Below are 18,275 nucleotides of genomic sequence, written 5' to 3' on the forward strand. Positions count from 1 at the left end.
AAAACCACAGAATATAATGTACCCTTACATATGGAATTTATTGACTTTCACAAGGCTTTCGATAGTATTGAAACCTGGTCCTTTTTGTCAGCCCTCAGGGATGCTCGAATAGACTCACGGTACACTACACTCATTAAAAACATTTATGAACAGGCTACATTCCACATCAAAATCAATGAAGACCAAAAAACCGAAAAAATACGCCTTGGTAAAGGTATTAGACAAGGTGATACTATTTCACCAAAACTTTTTACCTTAGCATTGGAAAATGTATTCAAACAGCTCGACTGGGAGGAAAAAGGTCTAAACATTGATGGTGTACGTTTGAGTCATTTGAGGTTTGAGGACGACATAGTATTATTCAGTACAGATATCAAGGAACTGGAGCAAATGATGAAGGAACTAAACCAGCAGTCAAATAAAATAGGTCTCAAAATGAATCTTCAGAAAAGAAAAATAATGAGTAATGTACAAACTAATCTTGTTATTGACAACGTCAGTCTTGAAAATGTAGACCACTATATATATCTTGGACATACCATCAAAATCGGCAAAGAAAACCAAATAGTCGAAATAAAAAGACGCATACAATTGTCTTGGGTAGCTTTCGGCAAGTTAAGCTTTATCTTGAAAAATAGAGATATACCAATGTGTCTAAAACGTAGAGTTTATGACAAATGTATCTTGCCTGTAACTACATATGGACTGGAGACCATGGCCTTTACAAAGAAAACCTTAGAGCAGCTCAGTACAACTCAAAGAACGATGGAGAGGGCCATGCTAGGGATTAGTTTGAGAGACAAAATTCGAAATATCGACATTCGTGAAATAACAAAGATTACTGATGTCGCAGAACGTATAGCAAGGCTCAAGTGGCAATGGGTCGGACATGTTGGCCGAGATAATCCCGAAAAATGGACACAGAGACTAACAAACTGGAGACCAAGAGAGAACAGGCGAGGAGTAGGCAGACCGCAGAAGAGGTGGGCAGATGATGTCAAACAAGTCGCGGGCAAACAGTGGATGAGAATTGCCAAGAGTAGAAATCGATGGAAGCAAATGGAAGAGGCCTATGTCCAGCAGTGGACGAACACAGGCTGAAGAAGAAGAAGAAGAAGATGTTCCTACCAACGAGAGATTATAGAGAAACCTTTAGTAATAAATTTTACCAAGGGTGTACTTTTTATGCCCACCCATATTTAACTCAAGATATTACTTTTATTTTCAAAAATATCGGTAAAACCAAATTAACATTCGATAAAGAGCTGTATTTTTAACAATAAATAATTTTTGAAAATTTTTTAAACACGTAATAGATATATTACAAGGGAATACGTATTAGGTGGACATTTTTTACCCACCCTTGGGCGTTTAAGGGTTAAAGTATATTAATTTCGTTGAAATCATAATAATAGAAGTATAACTTCTTACAGAGCGACAAGTGAGAGGTGGCGGTTGACCTTCTCGTATTCTGCATTTGTCGCTGTGTATTATCGCTCAAGGTCACGCGCCGGAACTGGCTTGTCGGATAGTACGTGCGTACAAAGTACACACACATTCTTTTTTGTTTATATGAGATTGAGCCAAAATTACTGGTGTATTGAAAATTATATTTTTAAACAACTAATATGTTACGCTTCAATTTCCACTAATAAAAATCATTCTACACTAAGCATCAACATTAACGAACCACCTTAAAAATGGGACATTTTGATGTCTCGTATTTCCTAAACCTGTTGTCCGATTTTAGTGATTTTTTTAATATGTCATAGCTTTATTCTTCAAGAATATCGATGTAATAATATTGTTGCTAAACAGATAAGTGCCATTGTATACTGGGTGTAAAAATGATAGTGTGCTTTTTCCTCAAAGTTTGGAACACCCTGTGGAATATTCTAGCATATATAAAATATTGAAGTTAAAACTCAACTGTAGCCTTAGGCTGTCTTAACATTTTGGTTTTGGATTCATTTACTGATGTTGGGTAATAAAAAAGTTAGGTACTTTAACATTAAGCAACGTTCTTCATCAATACAGGGTGTTTCTAAATAAGTGCGATAAATTTTAAGGGTTAATTCTGCATGAAAAAATAATGACCGTTTGCTTTATAAACATATGTCAGCAAATGCTTCGTTTCCGAGATACTGGATGTTAAATTTTTTCTTACAAACTGACGATGTATTTATTGCTCTAAAATCGGTTGAGATGTGCAAATTCAATTTAGTAGGTTTTAAGAGGAAGTTATTGCGCATTTTTTGACATACAATTAAGAATTTTATATTCACCACTGGCGTGCAGACGGATCATATTACCCGGTCATATTACTGGTATGCACGCCAATCGTGAATATCAAATATTTAATTGTATGTAAAAAATGCGCAATAACTATCACTTAAAACATCGAAATTTCATTTGCATATCTCAACCGGTTTTAGAGCAATAAATAAATCGTCAGTTTGTAAGAGAAAATTCAATATCCCGTATCTCGGAAACGAATCATTTGCGGACATATATTTATAAGCAAAATGTCATTATTTTTTCATGCAGAATTACCCCTTAAAGTTTGTCGCACTTATTTAGAAACACCCTATATTGATGAAGAACGTTGCTAGTTGTTAAAGTACCTACCTTTTTTATTATCCAACATAGGCGAATGAATCAAAAAGCAAAATGTTAAGAAAGCCTAAGGCTACAGTTGAGTTTTAATTTCAATATTTTACATACGCTAGAATATTCCACAGGGTGTTCCAAGCTTTGAGGAAAAAACACACTATCATTTTTACACTCGGTATGCAATGACACTTATCTGTTTATCAACAATATTATTGCACCGATATTCTTGAAGAATAATGCTATAACATATTAAAAAAATCACTAAAATCGGACAATAGGTTTAAGAAATACGAGTCATCAAATATGTCCCATTTTTAAGGTGGTGCGTTAATTTTGATGCTTAGTGTATATTTGTATCGGTCATTTCAGAAACATGAGTCAGAGATTAGAGTTTTGAGTTAACAAAAAACTGATTTTAAGGCGCTGTAGGAAAACATGCTTTGAAATAATTTTTACAGTAATATTTCACAATTCTGTACATTATGCATCACACATGTTTTTGTTATTTTTTTTTTCTTGGGACATATTATGATTTTTAGAAAAGTTCAGAAAATAATTTAATTTTTTTTTCGAAATTTTATTGTATTTTTCAACACTAAAAGCATTAATCAGCATTAGTTAGTTTCTTGTTTCATTTCAGTCAGCATTCTTGTTTTCTGCCCATTGAGTCTCTAGCCAAATATGTTTTTTTATAATGTCTAGGCCACCGCTTTTAAATCCAAATAGGGTTTCGATATCTCTCTATTAGAGAGATATCGAAACCCTATTTAACATCGTCCTTTAATGAAACATCCTTTATTTTGACATATACGCAAGCGCAGTATCGCGTCCTTTATTTTTGTCCTGTAATAAAATACAGGCCGCTCGTATTTAAGGAAAATAGAGGACAAAAATCTTTTTTGCACGATTGATCATTTTTGACTCTTTACCGTGACAAATTTTACGTCAGTAGGTGACATTTACTAGCAACTCGACGGTAAGTAATCCAACTCGACGGTAAGTACTCCAACTCGACGGTAAGTAATTCACTTACCATCGAGTTAAAAAATCTCTTAATTTTAGTTTATTTTTTGAAAGAATAAAGAAAACTAACGAATTATTTATTAATATTGAAACTTATGGTACAATTTGTTAAATTATTTAATGAAATCCCACTTGTTTGGGCTCTGGTTTCACTTCTAACAGAAACTCCTGCAGAATCGCATACATTAGTAGTATTACTAGTATTGCACAATATTTTTTCGGCAAAATCTATTTTATTTTGAAGAGAACCTTCTACATAGCTTTCTGCCACTGTCGATGAACGCCAACATCCATGACGCTTTAATCCGAGGACATCAACACCTTTATTAACCAAAAGCGTTGCTGATGTCCTCCTGAACGAATGGCCAGTATAGTTCTCGGGATTAGGCAAATTTAAGAATTTGGCAATTTGAGAAGGCCAGCCCCCGATTGTCCCTTTCCCTATTACTTGAGCACAACATTTTCCTTTGGCGTATCTTAAGAACAAATGATTTGATTTTACTTGTAATGGACGAAGTTTTATATACTTTTGCAGAGTTTCTAAATATGGAATTTTATCGTCTGGTTTATTAACGACTGTAAAAGTACGCAGGATGTTCGTTTTTGTATTGGGTACTTTTACAATCATTAAACCATCGGTTTGTTGGATGTCATTCATAGTAATATTATATAATTCTTCTCTTCTACAGGCACCAGATATTCCCAATATCATTGCGACCTACAAATTATGAAAAAATCTTCATTAGAGTATTTCTTTTACCTAAACTAGCTTATATTACCTTGTGAACTAGAAATTCTTCATCCGGTGCTTCCATCAGAAATTTTTCAAATTGCTCCCGTGTAAAAATACTCGCTTTCTTAGACCTATAGCCAACATTTTTTCTCTTCAAATACGCGATCAAAGTTGAAAACTTGGAAATATCAATGCCATCATAAAGAAAAACGGTGGATATAATCATTGAATATTCTGCCCAGAGGCTTCCAGGAGCTTTCAACTGCATATGTCTTTGAACGAAATATGCCAATAGAGTCTTTTCTTCGATTCTTAAATTCTTGCCTTCGCACCATTTTTTAAAACTTTGGTAGGTATTTTGATAACGGATTTTGGATTTTTCGGGAATAATTGCGGAACACCCTTCTTCCCAAGCCCGTTCAATTTTTTCAAATTCACTTTCGCTCATATTTTAATTTATAATCACGGTTCTTAGACTATACTACGGTAGCCTAAATCGACTAACCAATGAACATTAAGGGCGCGATTACGTCACGAGAGTTTAGTAATTTGAATCATAATATGATTAATCGGTATTTTTTGTATGGAAAATAGTAAAGATAGTTATGAAATAAAGATATTTAGTGGATTATAATACCTAATTATGAAAATCTTTTGATTTTTGTGTGGTCTGGTACCCCTACCACAGTGGGATAGAAATCTTGAGCTTCCCTGGCCCCTTTCGCTTGGAGGTGCTGTGCTAGGTGCTAGTAGTCACAAACACGAAACACATCAACAAGTCACGTTCGTAAGAGTTCGTTGCGCATGATTCATTTTCCGTCATTTTGTTTATAATTTTGTCCTGTTTTGTTTTATTTTATTTTAAATAGAGGTAATTTTATGACCAGTGATATGGCTAAGACAGATATACTATTATTGAAATGGAACAACATACAATAATATGTAGAACATGTTGTGTTGGTGGTTGTACCTTCTCCACATCGATTACGTTTTCCAGAGATGAAATGGACATGTTCTTGGAAGGGTTGAAACTTATTCAAAGTAATAAATTAAGTAAGTATACACCACTTTATCTTTACAACAGTTTTCGTGTTTGTTCTAGGCATTTTAAAGAAGATTTTAGGATACATGAGAGTTCCAACAAGAGGAATTACCAAAGGGGCCATCCCAAGCTCATTTTTACCACCACTAGGTAAGAACCACATAGGACAAATAATTCAATTTTAATAGAGCTAAAAGTTAGCCAACGCCTATCGAGTAAAGTACATATCCAACAATTAAAATACTTTGGATCAATCAAATTACAGGAATATGCAAAAGACCTATGCATGAGTTAAAAGAAATGACCAGAGACAAAGATCTTTTTAGACAGACAATATATGATATCACGTCGACCACTACACTCCCTCCTGGGGGTCAGGATTGAAGAGAGAGGTAAGAACTGTACATCTTAGCAAATATTTTCTGAGACTCAACTGTCTACACTACAATCACAATAAAGATACACTAGAAATAAACAAGCACGAGGAGCACTCCCAAATTATGATTTGGGAATGCTCCTTGAACATTCAACGTGTCTTGTTTTGTTTATTTTTATACAGTAGAACCCCGATTATCCAGGTGCGGAATATCCGTGCTGCGGATATCCATGCTATGATTTTCTATTACTCAAATTGCATTTTTGAGGTTTTATCAAAATATCTTCATCGTAAATTACTCAACGGAAACTCTATATGCCGAAAGAGAGACTCATAATGATTTATGTTACCTGTTATATTTTTATGATTGGTACATATGCATGTGTATACATACATATGCTGATGATGAAAAATCGGCCCGTTGCGATAGCTGTGGTGTTTATTTCCATTTGGAAGAAAAATGTTCTAGTTTGTGTGCCAGTGAACAGCGGGCTATTGTAGTTCAAAAACGTTCATTGATCTTCTTTTGTGATGATTGTAAATCTGCATTCAAGAAAGTTCCCCAATTAATTAATAAATTTGCTGCTCTTGAGAACAAAGTTTCTTCCTTGGTGGATAAGATTGCCAATTTGGAAAAGGAAGTTCAAGTTTTAAAAAATTCAGGCGCTAGTTCCATAAACTCAGACACAGTATCCTATGAAGTTCAGGACCGTATTACTAGGGCAAACAACTTAATGGTGTATAATGTTAAAGAGTCTTCTAGTACCAATTTGCAAGAAAGGATTGATAGTGATAAAGCCAGTTTGGAACCTATCCTTCATGAACTAGGTATAAATTCCAATGTTGTGCTTAAAGTAATACGAGTTGGCAAAATAAATCATGGTAGATCCAGGCCTATTAAAGTTGTTACAAATAATTCTTATGTAATAAAAGATGCAATGAAATCTAAAAATAAACTTACCGATGGAGTTAAAATTAGTTACGATAACACTAAATTTCAGCAAGACCAGCTAAAAATGGTTCGGTCTGAACTTCAGGCAAGAAAAGATAATGGTGAACTTGATATTTCTATTAAATATATCCGTGGTATGCCAACAATTGTGAAAAAAGCTCCAAAAAACTGAAACGTTCTCCTTTATTACTTTATTACCAGAATGTTGGTGGGATCCGTACAAAGCTAGTTGAGCTACGTAACGCTATTGCACATTGTGTATATGATGTTATTATTTTGGTCGAGACATGGTTGACAGATAATTTTACTGATCATGAGCTTTGTTTCAACAATTATAGAGTTTTCAGAGCTGATAGAAACTTAAATACTAGTTCAAAGAATAGAGGTGGTGGAGTTTTAATTTTAGTTAATAGTAAGTTTAAATCTACGCATCTTACCACTCACTTTATTAATGTTGAACATCTGTTTGTTTCTTTGTCAAGCCATAACGAAACTGTTATTATTGGAGCTGTTTACATTCCACCATCATCAAATCAGGATATTTATGTGGATCATTGCTCTGCAGTAGAGTTTATTGTTGAAAACAACCCTAACAGTAGCTTATATCTTTTTGGAGACTATAATCTTCCACATGCAACTTGGAATTATTCTACTGAGGATGGTCTTTCTGTCTCTTGCCCTGCAGAATATCCTGCATTAACGGTTTGTGAAAGTTTTTCATATTTGAATTTAAGGCAGGCCAATGTAGTTGCAAATCAGCATGGAGTATTACTTGACTTATGTTTTTGTAATGATGATGCTCTGGAATCAATTACTGTTGACACAGCGGTGGACACTTTATTGTCAAACAATTACCACCATGTTGCACTTTCATGTGAATTAACTGTTAGTGATATTAATCCTTTGTCTTGCGATATTCTGTATTATGATTTTAAGAATGCTGATTATATAGCTTTAAATGATTATTTTGCTCCAATTAATTGGGAGTATTTCTTAGCTAATGATGATATTAACATTAGCATTGAAATTTTTTATCAGATTCTAAAATTAGCATTAGATTTGTTTGTACCTATTAGAAGATACAAACCATCTGTATATCCTCGTTGGTTCTCATCTGAACTTAAAAAGTTGATATCTTGTAAGAAGGCAGCTCATGCTAAGTTTAAAAGTACTAACTCAGCTGGTGATTATTTAAACTTTTCTAATCTTCGAGCTCAGTGTAAAACTTTGACAAGAACATGTTATGATAATTATATTTCTAGTACTGATCTGAAGGTTAGTGAAAATACAAAATACTTCTGGAATCACATTAATTCATTGAAACAAGATCACGGTATCCCCAATAAAATGCATTATAATGGTACAATTGCTGAAAGTGGTACAGACATTAGTAATTTATTTGCTACTCATTTCTCTAGTGTTTATAAAAGTGATAATATAGATGTGTCAAATGTGCAATACGATATTTTTAGGCAGCCTGACATTCCATTTATACAATTTTCTCTAAGCGAAGTTTATGAAGGAATTAGCTCTTTAAAAGGTAAACTGGTTAGTGGTCCGGATGGTATCCCTGCCTATTTTTTGATAAATTGTAAATGTAGTCTTTCCAAACCACTAAATTATTTATTTAATTCTTCGTTAAAATTACAACAATTTCCTGTTAAATGGCGGGATAGTTTTATTACCCCTGTATTCAAAAATGGTCTGAAAAATGATATTGCTAATTATCGTCCCATAGTATTACTTTCTGCAATACCTAAATTATTTGAACTGTTGTTATATAAACCCTTGTCATGGTATTGTAAAAATATTCTGATCGAACAACAGCACGGTTTTACGAGTGGTAAGTCTACCAACACAAACTTACTGCTTTATCAACATTGTATCACTTCTGCCTTTGAAAAGAGGTGCCAAGTTGATTCGATTTACACTGACTTTTCGAAGGCATTTGATACAGTGAACCACGATTTACTCTTACAAAAACTCATTAAAATCGGATTTCCAGACTATTTAGTGAATTGGTTGGAAAGTTACCTACAATGCAGGATTCAGTATGTGAAAATAAAAAATTTTACTTCGATTCCTATAAACGCAAGTTCTGGCGTCCCACAGGGATCACATTTGGGACCCTTACTATTTAATATTTTCATTAACGATGTAGCTTCATGTTTTAAATATTGTAAGTTTTTATTATTTGCTGATGACCTGAAATTATTTATGGAAATTTCTGAATTATCTGACTGTTTCAAGTTACAAGATGATTTAAATTGCTTTATTAATTGGGCTACCAATAATGCCATGTCTTTAAATCCACGCAAATGTTTTACAATAACTTTCTCAAGATCAACAAATCCTGTAAATTTTGTTTATAATATTAATTCTGTTCCTTTAGAGAAAATTAGGGAAATCAAGGATCTAGGAGTAATTTTTGACAGTTCTTTGACATTTATCTCACACTTAAGATCTATTACTAGTAGAGCTTTGAAAACTTTAGGATTTATAACTAGAAACTCTAGAGAATTTTCTGTTTCTACATTCAGGACTTTGTATTTATCTTTAGTACGCAGCATCCTATTGTATGTTTCACCAGTGTGGTCACCTCATTATCGATCACATATTTTATCTTTGGAAGCAGTCCAGAATAGGTTTTTGAAAACTTGTCGGTGGAGATTACATATGCCTCAATTTTCTTCTTATCAGAGAATAAATAATCATTTAAAGTTGTTGTCTATTGAAAAAACTTTAATTATTAATGATCTTTTATTTCTTCATAAAATCTTGGAGGGTAATATAACTTGCCCGGATTTGTTGGAGCTAATCAACTTAAAATTAAACACTGTAAATATTAGAGATAAACCATTATTCTCAATTAGTTTTCATTATACCAACTACGGATATAATAGTCCTATACCTAGATTTCATAGACTGGGTAATGAAATTAATAAAACTACAGATCTGCTGGGAGTTAGTCAAACCAGGTTTAAGAACCAACTGAGGAAGTATTTAATGTAATATGTTGTGATATATTTATTTGTTAGGAACCAACTGAGGGAGTATTTGTGTAATTTATGTAATTTTGTATTTTATATATTTTAAGTATTTTATGTAGGTAATATGTTATTATGATATATTTACTTGTTAGTAGGTTAGTGTTAAAAATGTTTATATATCTTTATATTGTAAAAAGGAGATTTTCCGTTAAATAAATAAATAAAATAAATAAATACATATCTGTATGTCGGAGGTAAAGGGCACTATGTCCATTTTTGTCAATATTGGGATTATACTGCAGTTATAATGAACTTTTAATTCTGCACACAGAGGTATAAAGCACTCTGTCCTACTTTATAAAATAACAAAGGTAAGCACTTTATAAAAGGTATCATGTCACATTTTATTTAGAGGCAGAGGGCACCATGTGGACATGTAAGCTTATACCTTTGTGCATGATACTATGCCTTTGTGTACATTGCTTTACAAATCCAGTATTAAACAAGCAGGGTTATGTTACACTTTACCCTGTAATGTTTGTCATGAAGGAGAAACAAATTAAAGTTTAACATTGTATAATGCATTTTTAGTAAACATCTAGTACCATGACCCAATAGATCTTGAAGAGGTAAATAGCACTATGTCCACTATATTGTGTTTCAATTTTTTTTATTAAAAATAAATCAAGTTTAGTATCACAATATGTGTTTTAAATAATACAATTTTGAAAGATAATAATCTTAAAAATAAATTCTTAAAAATAAATTAGACAAGGGGTTGTGACATAATGTGTATTAGCATAAGTACATCCTGTAAAATTACGCTTCTCCTGTAAAATTACAAATTTGTGACATAATGCCCTTTACCTCTGGCATACAGATATGTATTATACATAGGAAATACATGTTTGGATTATCCGTGCCACCTCTGGCCTGAGGAGCACGGATAATTGGGGTTCTACTGTATAGTACATTTTTATTGTAATTGTAATGTAGATAGTTGTGTCTCAGATTAGCGAATCGACGTTTTAAAATCATCAAATCTCTTACTTGACTTTTAGTAATTGTGTTCCTAAAATCTGCCTTAGTAATTATATTCCTAAAATCTGTCTTATTTTTAATACAACTATTTTGAAGATATATATACACCGTTCTTACCGTATATACACCGTTCCTAGGCGTCAATGCCCTTCGGTAGGGATCTATGGAGGAGTATCACCAAGCGGCAAGCCCTTATCCCTTGCTGTACCGCTTCTCCATAGGCCGATCAGATGCCAGTTTATTCCAGACCAAGCCGTAGACTCTATCGAGTTTTATACTACGGCGTCGGCCTTTTTTTTTTTTTCAATTTCTTGACTTGGCTGAGGCTTGAACCATCGATCGCAAACCACTATACTTGTCAATCGACTGCGCCTTTGCCAACTGGACCATCTAGACTGACATTTTGAAGATAATTATTGTAATACTACTATTCCATTATTAGAAATTTTGTTGGGATTTCTCCGCAATATATTACTTATTTGAGTTCATTTCTGATAATAATAAAGGTCCAGATATTTATGTTTTACTCAAATAGATTTATTTATTTGTCATGTTTTATAATTATTGTATTTAAATTTCAGATTATCAGGATGAAAAGGCTACTGAAGAATCTCAATTTATTGACATGCATGGTAATATGTTATAAAGTACTTCCACTCTAACTTTTCCCATGCACGAAATTATTGACGAACTACTATTCATACAAGGTCTCTTTTTAACTCACAGACACTCTGAGAGTAGTACATATCAATGCCACACATCAATGTATGTTTCGCTTTATTTTTTGATATCAACGCATGTGAAAAGTCAGAGTGGAAGAACTATAAAAATATACCTTACCTACATTCTAAATTGTAATAATTTTGCTTTTCATTCAGTCATTTATTTCGAGCTTCTGTCATATGTCCTATAATCCATGTATATTAATATTTTACACAGATTATATTAGTATTATATGAGATTCCTATGACGGAAGCTTAGTTTCGAGCATCCATCATAGGAATCTCATATAATATTAATATAATCTGTGTATAATATTAATATACATGAATTATAGGACATATGACAGAAGCTCGAAATAAATGACTGTGAATGAAAAGCCCTATTATTACAATTGAGAATGTAGGTGAGGTATATTTTTATAGTTCTTATAATATTATAATATGTATTATGCTCATATAATGATATTATCCACTGTACTGAAAGGTAAAAATTTTAACCCACAAATCAACTTTTTTCAGGAAGTAGAGAAAACGTTCCACTTAAGTAATTTGGTGAGGAATTAACCTCATCAAAACAAACGTATATATCAATAATTGAACTATAAAGTAATGAAAACAATTATTAGGTTAATTCCTCACCAAATTACAAACGTCTTTTCTACTTCATGAAAAAAGTTGATTTGTGATAAATACAGTAAATCCTCTGTTAACTGAAACATTGCTTAACCGAAATGGGTCAATAGTTACAGTTTCAATAATTACGTCAATAAAAGGTAAATTTTTATATCAAAACAGAAATAATTCAATGTTAATTTGTCAACATTGCTTTCATACAACTAAAATATGCAATTTATTTATTTATTTATACAGGGTGCCTGCTTAACTTGGAACCATATGGGAAACTTTTTTAATATCAATTTTACGAAAAAAAGTCATTCTTTATAAAGTGCTCTGCATAGTCTAAAACCTACGATGCAATCATCAGAAATCAAATTTTATCAATAATATACGAGGTATGTCAAAAAATATTAATATAGCTCAAGAGCAAATTACCTTTATATTTCAAAATATCAAAAAATTTTATTATGGAAAGTTATTTGTAATTAAAAACCATATTCAAATATGCAATAACAGCCTTCTACATGAAAAAAAAATTCTGAGATTTTCCTAAATTAGATTCCAAACATCATTTTTATTTATTAGACCTGTAATAACTCTTTTATTAATAATTTTAGGAAAAAAAGTTATTCTTCCTAAAAATCTGTGCATGGTCTAAACCTCAAGATGCAACCATCAGTTATCCAAGTTTGTTAATTTTATACGAGGTGTGTCAAATAATATGACTTTAGAAATAATTCTTTCTATATTCTTTCTAAATTCATAGTATTTGACACACCTCGTATAAAACTAACAAACTTGGAAAACTGATGGTTTTATCTTGAGGTTTAGACCATGCAGAGATTTTTATGAAGAATAAGTTTTTTCCTAAAATTCTTAATAAAAGAGTTATTACATGTCTAATAAATAAAAATGATGTTCGGAATCGGTAATTTAAGAAAATCTCAGAATTTTTTTTTCACGTAGAAGGCTGTTATTGCATATTTGAATATGGTTTTTAATTATAAATAACTTTTCATAATAAAATTTTTTGATATTTTGAAATATAAAGGTAGTTTGCTCTTGAGCGAAATTAATATTTTTTGACATACCTGATGATTGCATCTTAGGTTTTACACTATGCAGAGCACTTTATAAAGAATGACTTTTTTCGTAAAATTGATATTAAAAAAGTTTCCCATATGGTTCCAAGTTACGCAGACACCCTGTATACGGGATTACCCCCATTACAAAACATACAGTATAAAATCAATATATGTAATATCTACTAAACTAGAGTAAAATAAATCTTAATTACACATTAAACAAAAACGAAATATTAATAGTTATCCATTACACATATTACATCTATTACACAAATCAGTTAAAATAAACAAAAAAGTACTATTCTGTAGTACTTAGTAAAGTATTATTCTGAATTTACATAGTAAAGAAAATATTACAAAATCACCTCATAGTATTTTTTAATGTCAACTGTGACCAAGAATACTATGTAATTTGATATAAGAAGAATACAAAAACACTTATTTTTAACCGAAATTCTTGTTATCTGAAACAGCCTCCCCCCAATTATTTCGGTTAACAGAGGTTTTACTCTATGCAAATGCATATCAAAAGTATTTAAAAATAAAACAAAACATTAAATATAACATTTTTGTTTAATACATTTTTTCTTTACATAAAAACAAATGAAATGACACAAAAACTTATAGATATTGTAATTAAGAATCTAAAACATTATAGTATGAATTTATATTAAATTCTTTCATTAAACATTAGGAGGTCCTAAAGAACAAAAGCGGGATTGTTCACAATTTGAAGATTTTTTGTACTTTTATGATTTTCTGTTTTTCTGTATACAGTGAGGACGTTTAAGTTGGAATAAATTAATTTTCTCGAGAATGGCTGACTATGGAGATAAATCCGGAAACCTTTTCGAATTATTTCGATGGTCGATTTTTATTTTTAAATTGTAATTTTTTATCATTTATCATAATCCCCGTGACGTCATCCGTCTGGGCGTGATGACGTAATTGACTATTTTTTTTAAATGAGAATAGGGGTCGTGTGATAGTTCATTCGAAAGGTTCTCCAATGCTCTATTCACTAATATAAACATTAATATAATTATTTATAATGTCAAACAAATTTTTTTTGAATTAAATTAATTGAGATAAAAAGAAGAATGTTTACAATTTATTTAATTCGAAATAGGTACATTTTACTATTTCCAAAAACAGGAAAAAATGTTTATTTGATAAATAAATATTGTTTATCGCTTAAATTAAATATTAAAGTGCCAACCACCTGCCTTTTGGTAGTTTGAACGTTTAATTTAAGCGAAAAACAATATTTATTTATCAAATAAACATATTTTCTCTGCTTTAGGGCAACAGTAAAATGTATTTTGAATTAAATAAATTGTAAACATTCTTCATTTTGTCTCAATTAATTTATGTAATTAAAAAAAATTTGGGCACACTGTATAAACAATTATGTTAATGTTTATATTAGTGAATATAGAATTGATTAGCCTTTCGAATGAGTTATCACGCGACCCCTATTTCCATTTAAAAAATTCAATGATTACGTTATTATGCTCAGATGGATGGCGTTAGAAATTTCCCACCGAGAAAATTAATTTATTCCAACTCAAATGTCCTCACTGTATAAGTAAAATCGAATTTATAGCATAAAATTTTATGCTTATCATATTTTTTGCCTACATTTTTTACAAAAAGTGTGTCTGCATTTTTTAAATAATTTCAATTTACAGCTAATATTTTCATTTTGTTTTTAGCAAATAAAATTGTGTTTTTCATTTACTGGACTCGTATGAATCTCAATCATTATTTTTATTGTTTTACATATTTCCTTCTTTGCCAACCATTTTCCATCAACTCCCAAATTTAGGTCTCTCACAATTGCTTCATCCTTTTTTATCTTGCGCCATTCTGATCCACTGTTTGCCTGCCACTGTTCTTATGCCATCTACCCATCTCTTTTGAGTCTTCCCATGCTTATTTCGTCTTGCTTGGTCTCTATTCTACAATTCTCTCTATCCACCTGCTATCATTATAATTGACTGTATGACCAGCCCAAGATCATTTCATTTTTTAAATTTCTTCCATGATATCCCTGATACAGTCTCCAATTCGTATGTACAAACTGCGGTAGTATGCATGTGTTATACAGCTATGTTTATAGAAATGGGGGTGTTGTTTAAAATACATTCTAGTTCACCAAAAGCGGCCCATCTCAGTTGTGTTTTTCTAATTTCAGCATTTGGATTTGGTTTTCACAGTCTGATGACGTGGCCTGTGTATACATAATGTTCAACATTCAGTTAGTTCTTGGACATGTTTCTAATAAAAATATGTTTTCAAATGGTTTAATTATGATCCGTTGATGTTTATGCACCTTTTCCATTTTAATTTCTTAAAAATATCTTCTAGTTGTAGAGTAAGGGGAATAGTTTGGGAGAAATGGTGCCTCCTTATCTCACTCTCTGTTGTAGATAGTTACATAGTTCACTTTTATTATGCATGCTTATATATTTTACTTTTCTCTTTATTATTTAAGTTGATGATTTTATACACATGATGACATTATAATATAGATGAAAAATAAAGCTCATAACATTCACCCTTTCAGTCACCATGTTCGTTTAAATGAACACCAAATTCCCGTTTTTTACATTGAATCACCGTAATCGTCTCTGTACGTTGTACTAGGCTAGGCATAATAATGTTTATGGGTAAAATTTTTTTGTTTATAAATCTTTAAAAACATCATATATTTCAACAACAAAGTTTTAAATGTTTATCTTTGCAAACAAAAACTCATAACTGAAAGGGTTAAGGCGCGCGCGCGCGCACCCCCCCCCCCTCCACACACACACACACACACACACACACACACACACACACACACACACACACACACACACACACACACACACACACACACACACACACACACACACACACACACACACACACACACACACACACACACACACACACACACACACACACACACACACACACACACACACACACACACACACACACACACACACACACACACACACACACACACACACACACACACACACACACACACACACACACACACACACACACACACACACACACACACACACACACACACACACACACACACACACACACACACACACACACACACACACACACACACACACACACACACACACACACACACACACACACACACACACACACACACACACACACACACACACACACACACACACACACACACACACACACACACACACACACACACACACACACACACACACACACACACACACACACACACACACACACACACACACACACACACACACACACACACACACACACACACACACACACACACACACACACACACACACACACACACACACACACACACACACACACACACACACACACACACACACACACACACACACACACACACACACACACACACACACACACACACACACACACACACACACACACACACACACACACACACACACACACACACACACACACACACACACACACACACACACACACACACACACACACACACACACACACACACACACACACACACACACACACACACACACACACACACACACACACACACACACACACACACACACACACACACACACACACACACACACACACACACACACACACACACACACACACACACACACACACACACACACACACACACACACACACACACACACACACACACACACACACACACACACACACACACACACACACACACACACACACACACACACACACACACACACACACACACACACACACACACACACACACACACACACACACACACACACACACACACACACACACACACACACACACACACACACACACACACACACACACACACACACACACACACACCACACACACACACACCACACACACACACACACCACACACACACATTTGGGTAATTTGCGCCTAACAAATCGATGATACATCAGTTAAGTGGAGCTGGACTAAAGTGCCTCACACGGTTCAGCAATATTCGGTAAATATTTCATATGAGGGTTCTTTATCCCTGCACTCTCACATGGAAATCATTTTGACGATTCTATAGCGCATCAGCGTGCTGTGGGAGGGGTGGAGGAAAGCCTGGGGAGCATTGGAGCTCGAAGGAGTGGTCCCTGATTTACTCAGACCAATCCTTCTCACCCCAATGAATTGTATGCCTGAATGGCCATATGGGCATGCAAGTCTCTACAGGTGTGTTTACTTTTTGCTTGCTTGCTCGTGAGTAATTCCATTTATCATTTAGTAGGTCAGAGTCAATAGATGCCTAGGCTCAAAATGGGACCCATTTCCATTGAGTATAACGTGGATCCCTGCACAAGGATATACGTGAAGACCAGAATGGTAGCAGTCACGTATAAAATATATCTATGATATGATACTTCTGTAATTCCATACAAATTTTGATTGCTCAAGTAATTTTATAAAGTAATTTACAGAAATAAATAACTTTTTAAGAATATCTGTTTTATTTTTCTGTTTTCAAAAGGACAAAAGTGTTTTAATGTAGTGGAAGACAGATACAGCCATAAAAATAAAAACTTATCCTGTACCAAAACGTATGAGTCTCTCGTCTCTCTAATGATACATTTTTATTTATAATATATAAATGTAAATGTTTTCGGCTGTAAATTAAAAAGTATGTTTTGAATGTGAATGAAAAATAAATGTAGTCGTAAAATAACAAGTAAAAACTTATTTTAGGCCAAAAAATATAAAATATTCTCTCTGACCAAAAATATAGAATAATACACTTATGCATTTTTATATTATAAAAATGCAAAATGTTCTTTATATTGTGTATACTATATTTTTGGCCAAAGAATATATTTTTTGGTATAGAATAAGTTTTATTTGTTAAATTTACGACTATATTTTTCATTCACATTCAAAACATACTTTTTGAATTTACTGCCGAAAATTCAGATACTAATTTTTGAATTTGGCTTCCATACTGGCCCACTCAGTTGGCTATATACCAGCCCATTCACCAGGGGCGCTCTAAACTAAAATTCAGAACATA

The 18,275-nt window shown here is 32.9% G+C and overlaps 1 protein-coding gene across 5 annotated transcripts; it reads left to right on the forward strand.

Moving 5' to 3' along the window:
- The first annotated feature begins 4,694 nt into the window (after positions 1–4,694).
- LOC126883096 (uncharacterized) lies at positions 4,695–17,712 on the forward strand. Of its 5 annotated transcripts, XR_007697498.1 has the most exons (5): positions 4,696–5,410; positions 5,472–5,561; positions 5,677–5,803; positions 11,352–11,402; positions 17,499–17,712. XR_007697498.1 is itself a non-coding variant. In XM_050648334.1 (4 exons), exons 1-3 carry the CDS (start codon positions 5,290–5,292, stop codon positions 5,793–5,795), a joined length of 348 nt encoding a protein of 115 aa, XP_050504291.1. In that variant the 5' UTR covers positions 4,695–5,289; the 3' UTR covers positions 5,796–5,803; positions 17,499–17,712. The 5 variants fall into 5 exon arrangements, 4 of the variants coding, with proteins under 4 accessions (XP_050504291.1, XP_050504293.1, XP_050504290.1 ...); XM_050648334.1 differs by lacking the exon at positions 11,352–11,402 and having other exon boundaries at positions 4,695–5,410; positions 5,454–5,561; XM_050648336.1 differs by lacking the exon at positions 5,677–5,803 and having other exon boundaries at positions 4,695–5,410; positions 5,454–5,561.
- The last annotated feature ends 563 nt before the right edge of the window (positions 17,713–18,275 follow it).

The sequence above is a fragment of the Diabrotica virgifera genome, chromosome 4, assembly GCF_917563875.1.
Source record: "Diabrotica virgifera virgifera chromosome 4, PGI_DIABVI_V3a".
NCBI classification, from domain to species: Eukaryota; Metazoa; Arthropoda; class Insecta; order Coleoptera; family Chrysomelidae; genus Diabrotica; species Diabrotica virgifera.

Bases quoted from the DNA above. Each gene is read 5' to 3' on its own strand.
- LOC126883096 (XM_050648334.1), top strand. From the start codon at position 5,290: ATGGAACAACATACAATAATATGTAGAACATGTTGTGTTGGTGGTTGT. The intron at 5,411-5,453 runs GTAATAAATTAA...TCTTTACAACAG, and splicing joins AGGGTTGAAACTTATTCAAA to TTTTCGTGTTTGTTCTAGGC. The intron at 5,562-5,676 runs GTAAGAACCACA...ATCAAATTACAG, and splicing joins CTCATTTTTACCACCACTAG to GAATATGCAAAAGACCTATG.